This window comes from Salmo salar, chromosome 11 (genome assembly GCF_965601325.2).
Source record: "Salmo salar chromosome 11, fSalSal1, whole genome shotgun sequence".
NCBI classification, from domain to species: domain Eukaryota; kingdom Metazoa; phylum Chordata; class Actinopteri; order Salmoniformes; family Salmonidae; genus Salmo; species Salmo salar.
Window position 1 is genome coordinate 33,567,501 of NC_138301.1, and position 15,000 is coordinate 33,582,500.

The 15,000-nt window shown below is 50.7% G+C and overlaps 1 protein-coding gene across 3 annotated transcripts in view; it reads left to right on the top strand.

Moving 5' to 3' along the window:
- Nucleotides 1–15,000, top strand: part of LOC106595265 (fibrillin-1) — a 169,136-nt gene that overhangs the window by 116,355 nt on the left and 37,781 nt on the right. For 2 of the 3 annotated variants that reach the window (XM_082957869.1, XM_082957868.1), the window contains exons 41-49: nucleotides 5,023–5,145; nucleotides 5,549–5,707; nucleotides 5,789–5,860; nucleotides 6,010–6,135; nucleotides 6,541–6,663; nucleotides 10,977–11,102; nucleotides 11,400–11,516; nucleotides 11,652–11,777; nucleotides 13,471–13,590. In XM_082957869.1, coding sequence (XP_082813995.1) covers nucleotides 5,023–5,145; nucleotides 5,549–5,707; nucleotides 5,789–5,860; nucleotides 6,010–6,135; nucleotides 6,541–6,663; nucleotides 10,977–11,102; nucleotides 11,400–11,516; nucleotides 11,652–11,777; nucleotides 13,471–13,590 — 1,092 coding nt within the window. Of the gene's footprint in view, nucleotides 1–5,022; nucleotides 5,146–5,548; nucleotides 5,708–5,788; nucleotides 5,861–6,009; nucleotides 6,136–6,540; nucleotides 6,664–10,976; nucleotides 11,103–11,399; nucleotides 11,517–11,651; nucleotides 11,778–13,470; nucleotides 13,591–14,673; nucleotides 14,721–15,000 lie in introns of those variants that run through there. The other variant, XM_082957870.1, reaches the window with a different exon arrangement.

Below are 15,000 nucleotides of genomic sequence, written 5' to 3' on the forward strand. Positions count from 1 at the left end.
GCAGCCCTCTAACTCCCAGAGTAGACTACCAACATCTACCTCAGCTCTGACTGGCAGCCCTCTAACTCCCAGAGTAGACTACCAACATCTACCTCAGCTCTGACTGGCAGCCCTCTAACTACCAGAGTAGACTACCAACCCCCACCTCAGCTCTGACTGGCAGCCCTCTAACTCCCAGAGTAGACTACCGACCCCCACCTCAGCTCTGACTGGCAGCCCTCTAACTCCCAGAGTAGACTACCGACCCCGACCTCAGCTCTGACTGGCAGCTCTCTAACTCCCAGAGTAGACTACCAACATCTACCTCAGCTCTGACTGGCAGCCCTCTAACTCCCAGAGTAGACTACCAACCCCCACCTCAGCTCTGACTGGCAGCCCTCTAACTCCCAGAGTAGACTACCAACATCTACCTCAGCTCTGACTGGCAGCCCTCTAACTCCCAGAGTAGACTACCGACCCCCACCTCAGCTCTGACTGGCAGCCCTCTAACTCCCAGAGTAGACTACCAACATCTACCTCAGCTCTGACTGGCAGCCCTCTAACTCCCAGAGTAGACTACCGACATCTACCTCAGCTCTGACTGGCAGCCCTCTAACTCCCAGAGTAGACTACCAACATCTACCTCAGCTCTGACTGGCAGCCCTCTAACTCCCAGAGTAGACTACCAACATCTACCTCAGCTCTGACTGGCAGCCCTCTAACTCCCAGAGTAGACTACCAACATCTACCTCAGCTCTGACTGGCAGCCCTCTAACTACCAGAGTAGACTACCAACATCTACCTCAGCTCTGACTGACAGCCCTCTAACTCCCAGAGTAGACTACCAACATCTACCTCAGCTCTGACTGGCAGCCCTCTAACTCCCAGAGTAGACTACCAACATCTACCTCAGCTCTGACTGGCAGCCCTCTAACTACCAGAGTAGACTACCAACCCTCACCTCAGCTCTGACTGGCAGCCCTCTAACTCCCAGAGTAGACTACCAACCCCCACCTCAGCTCTGACTGGCAGCCCTCTAACTCCCAGAGTAGACTACCAACATCTACCTCAGCTCTGACTGGCAGCCCTCTAACTCCCAGAGTAGACTACTGACCCCCACCTCAGCTCTGACTGGCAGCCCTCTAACTCCCAGAGTAGACTACCAACATCTACCTCAGCTCTGACTGGCAGCCCTCTAACTCCCAGAGTAGACTACCAACATCTACCTCAGCTCTGACTGGCAGCCCTCTAACTACCAGAGTAGACTACCAACCCCCACCTCAGCTCTGACTGGCAGCCCTCTAACTCCCAGAGTAGACTACTGACCCCCACCTCAGCTCTGACTGGCAGCCCTCTAACTCCCAGAGTAGACCACCAACATCTACCTCAGCTCTGACTGGCAGCCCTCTAACTACCAGAGTAGACTACCAACATCTACCTCAGCTCTGACTGGCAGCCCTCTAACTCCCAGAGTAGACTACCAACATCTACCTCAGCTCTGACTGGCAGCCCTCTAACTACCAGAGTAGACTACCAACATCTACCTCAGCTCTGACTGGCAGCCCTCTAACTCCCAGAGTAGACTACCAACCCCCACCTCAGCTCTGACTGGCAGCCCTCTAACTCCCAGAGTAGACTACCAACCCCCACCTCAGCTCTGACTGGCAGCCCTCTAACTCCCAGAGTAGACTACCAACCCCCACCTCAGCTCTGACTGGCAGCCCTCTAACTCCCAGAGTAGACTACCAACATCTACCTCAGCTCTGACTGGCAGCCCTCTAACTACCAGAGTAGACTACCAACATCTACCTCAGCTCTGACTGGCAGCCCTCTAACTCCCAGAGTAGACTACCAACCCCCACCTCAGCTCTGACTGGCAGCCCTCTAACTCCCAGAGTAGACTACCGACCCCCACCTCAGCTCTGACTGGCAGCCCTCTAACTCCCAGAGTAGACTACCAACCCCCACCTCAGCTCTGACTGGCAGCCCTCTAACTCCCAGAGTAGACTACCGACCCCCACCTCAGCTCTGACTGGCAGCCCTCTAACTCCCAGAGTAGACTACCAACCCCCACCTCAGCTCTGACTGGCAGCCCTCTAACTCCCAGAGTAGACTACCAACATCTACCTCAGCTCTGACTGGCAGCCCTCTAACTACCAGAGTAGACTACCGACATCTACCTCAGCTCTGACTGGCAGCCCTCTAACTCCCAGAGTAGACTACCAACATCTACCTCAGCTCTGACTGGCAGCCCTCTAACTCCCAGAGTAGACTACTGACCCCCACCTCAGCTCTGACTGGCAGCCCTCTAACTCCCAGAGTAGACTACCAACATCTACCTCAGCTCTGACTGGCAGCCCTCTAACTCCCAGAGTAGACTACCAACATCTACCTCAGCTCTGACTGGCAGCCCTCTAACTCCCAGAGTAGACTACCAACATCTACCTCAGCTCTGACTGGCAGCCCTCTAACTACCAGAGTAGACTACCAACATCTACCTCAGCTCTGACTGGCAGCCCTCTAACTCCCAGAGTAGACTACCAACCCCCACCTCAGCTCTGACTGGCAGCCCTCTAACTCCCAGAGTAGACTACCGACCCCCACCTCAGCTCTGACTGGCAGCCCTCTAACTCCCAGAGTAGACTACCGACCCCCACCTCAGCTCTGACTGGCAGCCCTCTAACTCCCAGAGTAGACTACCAACCCCCACCTCAGCTCTGACTGGCAGCCCTCTAACTCCCAGAGTAGACTACCGACATCTACCTCAGCTCTGACTGGCAGCCCTCTAACTCCCAGAGTAGACTACCGACCCCCACCTCAGCTCTGACTGGCAGCCCTCTAACTCCCAGAGTAGACTACCAACATCTACCTCAGCTCTGACTGGCAGCCCTCTAACTCCCAGAGTAGACTACCAACCCTCACCTCAGCTCTGACTGGCAGCCCTCTAACTCCCAGAGTAGACTACCGACCCCCACCTCAGCTCTGACTGGCAGCCCTCTAACTCCCAGAGTAGACTACCGACCCCGACCTCAGCTCTGACTGGCAGCCCTCTAACTCCCAGAGTAGACTACCAACCCCCACCTCAGCTCTGACTGGCAGCCCTCTAACTCCCAGAGTAGACTACTGACCCCCACCTCAGCTCTGACTGGCAGCCCTCTAACTCCCAGAGTAGACCACCAACATCTACCTCAGCTCTGACTGGCAGCCCTCTAACTACCAGAGTAGACTACCAACATCTACCTCAGCTCTGACTGGCAGCCCTCTAACTCCCAGAGTAGACTACCGACCCCCACCTCAGCTCTGACTGGCAGCCCTCTAACTCCCAGAGTAGACTACCAACATCTACCTCAGCTCTGACTGGCAGCCCTCTAACTCCCAGAGTAGACTACCAACATCTACCTCAGCTCTGACTGGCAGCCCTCTAACTCCCAGAGTAGACTACCGACCCCCACCTCAGCTCTGACTGGCAGCCCTCTAACTCCCAGAGTAGACTACCAACATCTACCTCAGCTCTGACTGGCAGCCCTCTAACTCCCAGAGTAGACTACCAACATCTACCTCAGCTCTGACTGGCAGCCCTCTAACTCCCAGAGTAGACTACCGACCCCCACCTCAGCTCTGACTGGCAGCCCTCTAACTCCCAGAGTAGACTACCAACCCTCACCTCAGCTCTGACTGGCAGCCCTCTAACTCCCAGAGTAGACTACCAACATCTACCTCAGCTCTGACTGGCAGCCCTCTAACTACCAGAGTAGACTACCAACCCTCACCTCAGCTCTGACTGGCAGCCCTCTAACTCCCAGAGTAGACTACTAACATCTACCTCAGCTCTGACTGGCAGCCCTCTAACTCCCAGAGTAGACTACCAACATCTACCTCAGCTCTGACTGGCAGCCCTCTAACTCCCAGAGTAGACTACCAACATCTACCTCAGCTCTGACTGGCAGCCCTCTAACTCCCAGAGTAGACTACCAACATCTACCTCAGCTCTGACTGGCAGCCCTCTAACTCCCAGAGTAGACTACTGACCCCCACCTCAGCTCTGACTGGCAGCCCTCTAACTCCCAGAGTAGACTACCAACATCTACCTCAGCTCTGACTGGCAGCCCTCTAACTCCCAGAGTAGACTACTGACCCCCACCTCAGCTCTGACTGGCAGCCCTCTAACTCCCAGAGTAGACTACCAACATCTACCTCAGCTCTGACTGGCAGCCCTCTAACTCCCAGAGTAGACTACCGACCCCCACCTCAGCTCTGACTGGCAGCCCTCTAACTCCCAGAGTAGACTACCAACCCCCACCTCAGCTCTGACTGGCAGCCCTCTAACTCCCAGAGTAGACTACCAACATCTACCTCAGCTCTGACTGGCAGCCCTCTAACTCCCAGAGTAGACTACCGACCCCCACCTCAGCTCTGACTGGCAGCCCTCTAACTCCCAGAGTAGACTACCAACCCCCACCTCAGCTCTGACTGGCAGCCCTCTAACTCCCAGAGTAGACTACCAACATCTACCTCAGCTCTGACTGGCAGCCCTCTAACTCCCAGAGTAGACTACCGACCCCCACCTCAGCTCTGACTGGCAGCCCTCTAACTCCCAGAGTAGACTACCGACCCCCACCTCAGCTCTGACTGGCAGCCCTCTAACTCCCAGAGTAGACTACCAACCCCCACCTCAGCTCTGACTGGCAGCCCTCTAACTCCCAGAGTAGACTACCAACATCTACCTCAGCTCTGACTGGCAGCCCTCTAACTCCCAGAGTAGACTACCGACCCCCACCTCAGCTCTGACTGGCAGCCCTCTAACTCCCAGAGTAGACTACCGACCCCCACCTCAGCTCTGACTGGCAGCCCTCTAACTCCCAGAGTAGACTACCAACATCTACCTCGCCTTGGCTCTATTAAACATTCATAATGTTGTGTGCATATTGAATTAAAGATAAAGATAAACATCATATAGCTGTGTTTAACATGAAGGTTTCCTCTCTCTCTCTCTCTCTCTCTCTCTCTCTCTCTCTCTCTCTCTCTCTCTCTCTCTCTGTGTAGATGTTAATGAGTGTGAGCGTCCAGGTATCTGTGGACCAGGCCAGTGTTATAACACCATAGGAAACTACACCTGTATCTGCCCTGTGGACTACATGCAGGTCAATGGAGGAAACAACTGTATGGGTACGTACAGAACCATACACTGTACTACTCACTGTTAAACAATAATGTCTTTAACTACGTACAGAGTGTGTGGTCTGAATACAGTTGGTTTCTGACTACAACAGAAACAGACTGGCAGCAAGCTAGAATCATTTGTAGTTATATGATTTACTGTATGTAACCTTTATCTATACAGGTACGTCAATTCAGAACAGACTGAATGTACAATGCCGACGTGTTATGTGTTAGATTTATTCTCTTCAACATTATGTCATCACAACACCATATCTGATGAAGGTCTCTGACCAAAACCTCACAGGATGTTTTTAATTATGGACCTATAATAAACTACCTTTCTTATCATGGAGAGTGTCGCACCTCTGCTTCTACAACACCATGACTGTTTGTCCCCTCCCACCCGTAGACATGAGGAAGAGTTTCTGCTACAGGAACTTCTACTCTGACAACGGGACGTGTGACGGAGAGTTGACCTTCAACATGACCAAGAAGATGTGCTGCTGCTCCTACAACATTGGACGGGCCTGGAACAGACCCTGTGAACAGTGTCCTGTACCCAGCACCAGTGAGTACACACACACACACATATACACTGAGTGCAGAACGCACACACACACACTCAAATCTGCCATCTGTCTGACCCTAGATGAGTTTGCCATTCTGTGTGGAAGTGAGAGACCAGGATACTACATTGATATCTACACAGGACAGGTCATCGGTAAGTTACACCACTTCCAGTGGAAGGACACTATTGTAATTAAATCCAGTATACAACTTCACAGGACTAATAAAAACATGTTAAGTTATTCTGTGTATCTGTTTTTGTGTTTGTGTGTGTGTGTGCCTGTGTACATGTGTGTGTTCCAGACATTGATGAGTGCAGGGAAATCCCAGGTGTGTGTGAGAACGGCGTGTGTATCAACATGATTGGCAGCTTCAGGTGTGAGTGTCCAATGGGCTTCCTCTACAATGACAAGCTGCTCATCTGTGAAGGTAAGGCCTGCCCCCTGGGCTTCATGCTGTGTGCTCATAGAACATAGAACTACTGCCCCGGATTCAATCCGAGGCGCATTCATAGTAAACACTGGGCAGGTTGGCTCAAGCATAAATGACCTTTAAAAGTGGATTGAATGGCAGCCTTATATATTTTTGTATTTCTTTGACTGCATGGTGTTGCTGTATAAAACTCTTTGAGTCCATGTCACCTTTTCATGGGCCTACAAGCCGGATAGGGTTTTATACAGTTGCACATGTATGACAGGTCTCAGGGTCTATTTGTTTTAGTGAAATAATAATTAATACATTGTGTAATTAATACATTGTCTTTCTCTCTCTCTCTCACTCTCCCCCCTCTCTCTCTCTCTCTCTCACTCTCCCCCTCTCTCTCCTCCCTCCTAGACATTGATGAGTGTCAGAATGGGCCAGTGTGCCAGCAGAATGCAGGCTGTCTCAACATGCCTGGTAGCTACCGCTGTGAATGTAAATCTGGATACCGCTTCACCCCCACTGGACAGTGTCTGGGTAAGGATGGAGGAGGGAGGGGTGAGGATGGAGGAGGGATTGAGGAGGGAGGGGTAAGGATGTGGGAGGATGGAGGAGGGAGGGGTGAGGATGGGGGAGGATGGAGGAGGGAGGGGTAAGGATGGGGGAGGATGGAGGAGGGAGGGGTGAGGATGGGGGAGGATGGAGGAGGGAGGGGTAAGGATGGGGGAGGATGGAGGAGGGAGGGGTAATGATGGGGGAGGATGGAGGAGGGAGGATGGGTGATGAGAAGACAGTGCCTGGTTCAATCACTAAAATATGGAGTAGGATAGGTAAGGGTAAGCGAGGACTGGGTGGATGAGAGGACAGTGTCTGGGTAAGGATGGGGGAGAGGATAGTGTCTGGTAAGGATGGGGGAGAGGATAGTGTCTGGGTAAGGATGGGGGAGAGGATAGTGTCTGGGTAAGGATGGGGGAGAGGATAGTGTTTGGGTAAGGATGGGGGAGGATAGTGTCTGGTAAGGATGGGGGAGGATAGTGTCTGGGTAAGGATGGGGAGGATAGTGTCTGGGTAAGGATGGGGGAGGATAGTGTCTGGTAAGGATGGGGGAGGATAGTGTCTGGTAAGGATGGGGGAGGATAGTGTCTGGTAAGGATGGGGGAGGATAGTGTCTGGTAAGGATGGGGGAGGATAGTGTCTGGTAAGGATGGGGGAGGATAGTGTCTGGTAAGGATGGGGGAGGATAGTGTCTGGTAAGGATGGGGGAGGATAGTGTCTGGTAAGGATGGGGGAGGATAGTGTCTGGGTAAGGATGGGGGAGGATAGTGTCTGGGTAAGGATGGGGGAGGATAGGCTGAGTGTCAGGGAGCAGAAAAATGAATGTTTTCTAACTAGATCCCCTTTTCCTGGTGTCAGTCTGTTTCTGTTGTTGCCATGCCAAATACAATTATTTTGTCATACCAAACATTTTTGTTCGATGACATGACAAAGCCAAAGGAGTTCTAGTCTAAATAACAAACAGACTGGCACCATAGAGACAGACAGACCAACAGACAGACCAACAGACAGACCAATAGACAGACCAATAGACAGACCAACAGACAGACCAACAGACAGACCAACAGACAGACCAACAGACAGACCAACAGACAGACCAATAGACAGACCAACAGACAGACCAACAGACAGACCAACAGACAGACCAACAGACAGACCAATAGACAGACCAACAGACAGATCAACAGACAGACGGAGAGGAATAGAAGAACAGAATAATGTGTGTGTTGGACAAGTAGAAGAATGTGTTAGACATGCTGTCCTGGTTAGTCGTTAGTTAGTGAGTATGTGAGGCATGTGTCAGGGACCAGGGGGCTGTGCTGCATATCTTACCCCTGCTAGAGGAGCTCCTCTGGGCTTTACTGGCCTGTAGTTCCACCCCCTGCTCTCCCTGCTAAACACCCTAGATTATGATGAGAGGAAAGCCTAGAAAGCAGCACGTCCCTCAGAGTAGCTGTGTGAGAAAGGAATGTACACCGGCCTGTAATATGGACCCAGCCTTTTCAATAGCAGCATCCTGTTGTTCTTCCTGCTTTTATGTGTATAGAAACAGTAACAGAGTGTACACTGTAGACTACAGTAACAGAGTGTACACTGTAGACCACAGTAACTACAGTAACAGAGTGTACACTGTAGACCACAGTAACTACAGTAACAAAGTGTACACTGTAGACCACAGTAACTACAGTAACAGAGTGTACACTGTAGACCACAGTAACTACAGTAACAGAGTGGCCTTAATGAGTCCCTGTCCTTAACTGACTCTGTCCCAGTCTCACTGTGGGGGTTAGTCCTGTGGTCTGTCCCAGTCTCACTGTGGGGGTTAGTCCTGTGGACTGTCCCAGTCTCACTGTGGGGGTTAGTCCTGTAGTCTGTCCCAGTCTCACTGTGGGAGTTAGTCCTGTAGTCTGTCCCAGTCTCACTGTGGGGGTTAGTCCTGTGGTCTGTCCCAGTCTCACTGTGGGGGTTAGTCCTGTGGACTGTCCCAGTCTCACTGTGGGGGTTAGTCCTGTGGTCTGTCCCAGTCTCACTGTGGGGGTTAGTCCTGTGGTCTGTCCCAGTCTCACTGTGGGGGTTAGTCCTGTAGTCTGTCCCAGTCTCACTGTGGGGGTTAGTCCTGTGGTCTGTCCCAGTCTCACTGTGGGGGTTAGTCCTGTGGTCTGTCCCAGTCTCACTGTGGGGGTTAGTCCTGTGGTCTGTCCCAGTCTCATTGTGGGGGTTAGTCCTGTAGTCTGTCCCAGTCTCACTGTGGGGGTTAGTCCTGTGGTCTGTCCCAGTCTCACTGTGGGGGTTAGTCCTGTAGTCTGTCCCAGTCTCACTGTGGGGGTTAGTCCTGTGGTCTCTCCCAGTCTCACTGTGGGGGTTAGTCCTGTGGTCTGTCCCAGTCTCACTGTGGGGGTTAGTCCTGTGGTCTGTCCCAGTCTCACTGTGGGGGTTAGTCCTGTGGTCTGTCCCAGTCTCATTATGGGGGTTAGTCCTGTAGTCTGTCCCAGTCTCACTGTGGGGGTTAGTCCTGTGGTCTGTCCCAGTCTCACTGTGGGGGTTAGTCCTGTGGTCTGTCCCAGTCTCACTGTGGGGGTTAGTCCTGTGGTCTCTCCCAGTCTCACTGTGGGGGTTAGTCCTGCGGTCTGTCCCAGTCTCACTGTGGGGGTTAGTCCTGTGGTTTGTCCCAGTCTCACTGTGGGGGTTAGTCCTGTAGTCTGTCCCAGTCTCACTGTGGGGGTTAGTCCTGTAGTCTGTCCCAGTCTCACTGTGGGGGTTAGTCCTGTAGTCTGTCCCACTCTCACTGTGGGGGTTAGTCCTGTGGTCTGTCCCAGTCTCACTGTGGGGGTTAGTCCTGTAGTCTGTCCCAGTCTCACTGTGGGGGTTAGTCCTGTGGTCTGTCCCAGTCTCACTGTGGGGGTTAGTCCTGTAGTCTGTCCCAGTCTCACTGTGGGGGTTAGTCCTGTGGTCTGTCCCAGTCTCACTGTGGGGGTTAGTCCTGTAGTCTGTCCCAGTCTCACTGTGGGGGTTAGTCCTGTGGTCTGTCCCAGTCTCACTGTGGGGGTTAGTCCTGTGGTCTGTCCCAGTCTCACTGTGGGGGTTAGTCCTGTGGTCTGTCCCAGTCTCACTGTGGGGGTTAGTCCTGTGGTCTGTCCCAGTCTCATTGTGGGGGTTAGTCCTGTAGTCTGTCCCAGTCTCACTGTGGGGGTTAGTCCTGTGGTCTGTCCCAGTCTCACTGTGGGGGTTAGTCCTGTAGTCTGTCCCAGTCTCACTGTGGGGGTTAGTCCTGCGGTCTCTCCCAGTCTCACTGTGGGGGTTAGTCCTGCGGTCTGTCCCAGTCTCACTGTGGGGGTTAGTCCTGTGGTTTGTCCCAGTCTCACTGTGGGGGTTAGTCCTGTGGTCTGTCCCAGTCTCACTGTGGGGGTTAGTCCTGCGGTCTGTCCCAGTCTCACTGTGGGGGTTAGTCCTGTGGTCTGTCCCAGTCTCACTGTGGGGGTTAGTCCTGTGGTCTGTCCCAGTCTCACTGTGGGGGTTAGTCCTGTAGTCTGTCCCAGTCTCACTGTGGGGGTAGTCCTGTGGTCTGTCCCAGTCTCACTGTGGGGGTAGTCCTGTAGTCTGTCCCAGTCTCACTGTGGGGGTTAGTCCTGCGTTGCAGTGTGTGTTCCACATCTTCTGACCCTCGCTCTCTTTTTGTTCTCGCTCTCTCTCTACCTCTCTCCCTCTCTCTCTCTCTCTCTCTCTCTCTCTCTCTCTCTCTCTCTCTCTCTCTCTCTCTACCTCTCTCCCTCTCTCTCTCTCCCTCTCTCTCTCTACCTCTCTTCCTCTCTCTCTCTCTACCTCTCTCTCTCGCTACCTCTCTCTCTCTCTCTACCTCTCTCTCTACCTCTCTCCCTCTCTCTCTCTCCGTCTCTTTCTACCTCTCTCTACGTGTACCTCTCTCTCTCTCTCTCTCTCTCTCTCTCTCTCTCTCTCTCTCTCTACCTCTCCCTCTCTCTTTCTACCTCTCTCTCTCTCCCTCTCTCTTTCTACCTCTCTCTCTACCTCTCTCTCTACCTCTCTCTCTACCTCTCTCTCTCTCTCGCTCTCTACCTCTCTCCCTCTACCTCTCTCCCTCTCTCTCTCTCCCTCTCTCTCTCTACCTCTCTCTCTCTCTACCTCTCTCTCTACCTCTCTCTCTCGCTCTCTACCTCTCTCTCTACCTCTCTCTACCTCTCTCTCGCTCTCTACCTCTCTACCTCTCTCTCTCTCTCTCTCTCTCTCTCTCTCTCTCTCTCTCTCTCTCTCTCTCTCTCGCTCCCTCTCTCTCTCTACAGATCGAAATGAGTGTGTGGAGAACCCAGGAGTGTGTAGCCCAGGCCAGTGTATTGATACGTTGGGAAGCTATCGTTGTATCTGCCCTAATGGTTTCAAGGCTACATCAGACCTGGCCATGTGTATCGGTGAGTACAACATCATCAACAACCTGTAATCTTCCATCAGTCGTATTAGTGAATAGTGCTGTGGTTATTTTTCATGGTCCATCCAGCTGAATCTACCTATCACAAGGGCTCTTTTTCACATGTGATCTCACTCCTCTCTCCAAAGTTACATGCAGTTCAATCATAACTCATTGGCCTCCACTTGTGGATAGTTTGTAATAAGTACTCAGTCAAGTAGTCATTGTAGTCACTGGACCTGGTGAGAGAGTGGTTGCCAGTAGGTTGTGATAATGTTGTAATGATGTTCTCCTGTTGTAGATGTGGATGAGTGTGAGAGACAGCCGTGTGGGAACGGGACCTGTAAGAACACAGTGGGATCCTATAACTGCCTGTGTTACCCGGGCTTTCAGCTCTCACACAACAACGACTGCATAGGTAGGTGTGTGTGTGTGACTAACTTTGTTTTGAAGCCAGGTCTTCTGCACGCCACAGGACCGTGTTAGCCCACTGAGCTAAACGCCGAGGCAGTGTGTGTAAGGTGTGTGTTTATCTTTCCGCCTGTGTTACCAGATACGGATGAGTGTTCGAGCCAGAGAGGGCTGTGTAGGAACGGGAACTGTATTAACACCCTGGGCTCCTTTGTGTGTGTGTGTCGCGATGGCTACGAACTCAGCGCCGACGGAAGAATTTGTGTTGGTGAGGAGCTGTCACATGACTCTCTCCTTGTCTCCTTCCTCTCTATCTCTCTCCTTCCTCCTGATCCCTCCCTTCCTCCTGTCATTACTCTCTCCTTGTCTCCTTCCTCTCTATCTCTCTCCTTCCTCCTGATCCTGCCCTTCCTCCTGTCATTACTCTCTCCTTACCTCCTTCCTCTCTATCTCTTTCCTCCCTCCTGATCCCTCCCTTCGTCCTGTCATTACTCTCTCCTTATCTCCTTCCTCTCTATCTCTCTCCTTCCTCTCTTCTCTCTCCTCCCTTCCTCCTGTCATTACTCTCTCACCTTATCTCCTTCCTCTCTATCTCTCTCCTCCCTCCTGATCCCTCCCTTCCTCCTGTCATTACTCTCTCCTTATCTCCTTCCTCTCTCTCTCTCCTCCCTTCTGATCCCTCCCTTCCTTCCTTCATTCTGTCATTACTCTCTCCTTATCTCCTTCCTCTCTATCTCTCCTCCCTCCTGATCCCTCCTTTCCTTCCTTCATTCTGCCATTACTCTCTCTCCTTATCTCCTTCCTCGCTATCTCTCCTCCCTCCTGATCCCTCCCTTCCTTCCTTCATTCTGTCATTACTCTCTCCTCTCACACTCCTCTCACACCTTTTTCATCCCTTTCTCTCTCCTCTTATCTGTTTTCTCAACTGTCTCGTTTTCCTTCACGTTATCTTAATTCTTTCATCACTCTCTCAATCCTCTTCTCAGTCTCTCAACCCTCTTCTCAGTCTCTCAACCCTCTTCTCAGTCTCTCAACCCTCTTCTCAGTCTCTCAACCCTCTTCTCAGTCTCTCAACCCTCTTCTCAGTCTCTCAACCCTCTTCTCAGTCTCTCAACCCTCTTCTCAGTCTCTCAACCCTCTTCTCAGTCTCTCAACCCTCTTCTCAGTCTCTCAACCCTCTTCTCAGTCTCTCAACCCTCTTCTCAGTCTCTCAACCCTCTTCTCAGTCTCTCAACCCTCTTCTCAGCCTCTCAACCCTCTTCTCAGTCTCTCAACCCTCTTCTCAGTCTCTCAACCCTCTTCTCAGCCTCTCAACCCTCTTCTCAGTCTCTCAACCCTCTTCTCAGTCTCTCAACCCTCTTCTCAGTCTCTCAACCCTCTTCTCTGTCTCTCAACCCTCTTCTCAGTCTCTCAACCCTCTTCTCAGTCTCTCAATCCTCTTCTCAGTCTCTCAACCCTCTTCTCAGTCTCTCAACCCTCTTCTCAGTCTCTCAACCCTCTTCTCAGTCTCTCAACCCTCTTCTCAGCCTCTCAACCCTCTTCTCAGTCTCTCAACCCTCTTCTCAGTCTCTCAACCCTCTTCTCAGCCTCTCAACCCTCTTCTCAGTCTCTCAACCCTCTTCTCAGTCTCTCAACCCTCTTCTCAGCCTCTCAACCCTCTTCTCAGTCTCTCAACCCTCTTCTCAGTCTCTCAACCCTCTTCTCAGTCTCTCAACCCTCTTCTCAGCCTCTCAACCCTCTTCTCAGCCTCTCAACCCTCTTCTCAGTCTCTCAACCCTCTTCTCAGTCTCTCAACCCTCTTCTCAGTCTCTCAACCCTCTTCTCAGTCTCTCAACCCTCTTCTCAGTCTCTCTCTCCTCATAGCAACATTATCTGTAGTATTTACATGTTTTATTAACTTTTTTTCATTTCTAAAGAGTTTAACTGAGTGTGTGTAATGTGGTGTGTGTTCTGTCTCCCAGACATCAATGAGTGTGCAGTGAACCCTGGGACTTGTGGTCCAGGTACCTGTCAGAATCTGGACGGCTCCTACAGGTGTATCTGCCCACTTGGCTACTATATACAGGACGAGACCTGTGAAGGTAACATACATACGCTTGGCTACTATATACAGGACGAGACCTGTGAAGGTAACATACATACGCTTGGCTACTATATACAGGACGAGACCTGTGAAGGTAACATACATACGCTTGGCTACTATATACAGGACGAGACCTGTGAAGGTAACATACATACGCTTGGCTACTATATACAGGACGAGACCTGTGAAGGTAACATACATACGCTTGGCTACTATATACAGGACGAGACCTGTGAAGGTAACAGACATACGCTTCGCTACTATATACAGGACGAGACCTGTGAAGGTAACATACATACGCTTGGAAATCTTCAGTCATTTTGGTAATTAACCAAAAATCTATGGCAATCTATCATAACTTTGGTCATTTATACTTGAATGACTTTAGAAAAATGTATTAATGTATCGTATCATTTTCTTTCTTCATCTGTGTCCATATTGTCCATGAGTTTCTAGTAGATAGACCATATGTTTACAGAGGAAATAGCCTCATTAATGACAAAAAGCATCTTTATATTTAGTATATTATTTTACAGCTTTGTCATTCTATTTTTTCTAATCATCTTATTTAATTATTTCATATATTTTACATTAGATAAGGCCACACAGAGGGCCAGAGATAATTACAGTACCCAAAAGGGCCACTAGATGTCTTGTGATAGATTACATAAAATCCTTAAAAGATACCAACATTTTGGTAGTTTAGTGGTAAACTTAGAACGTTTCCAGTAATATACCCTCCCTTTGCAACCCTAACACACACACACACAAACACACACACACACACACACTCTGTATGTTTATAGAGTGAGAGTGATAAAGAGATGCAGTGCAGTCATGTACTGAGCTCTTTCTATTCCACTCCATAGTTCCTAGAAGTCACTGGGGTTGTGTTTAGTTAGTAACAGGACCAGTTGGTAAGAGTAGTGGGCTGTAGAGGCCATTTTAGGTGGTCTCACAGTAGAAACATACATTAGACTAGAGCACAACTCACTATTCTGTGTGATTATTACAGTTATTGATCTGTGTGTTCTATCTCTGTGTTCAAGATGTTGATGAGTGTTCTATCTCTGTGTTCTAGATATTGATGAGTGTTCTCTCTCTGTGTTCTAGATATTGATGAGTGTTCTATCTCTGTGTTCTAGATGTTGATGAGTGTTCTATCTCTGTGTTCTAGATATTGATGCGTGCTCTCTCTGTGTTCTAGATATTGATGCGTGTTCTCTCTGTGTTCTAGTTATTGATGAGTTCTATCTCTGTGTTCTAGATATTGATGCGTGTTCTCTCTGTGTTCTAGTTATTGATGAGTTATATCTCTGTGTTCTAGATGTTGATGAGTGTTCTCTCTGTGTTCTAGATGTTGATGAGTGTTCTCTCTGTGTTCTAGATATTGATGAGTTATATCTCT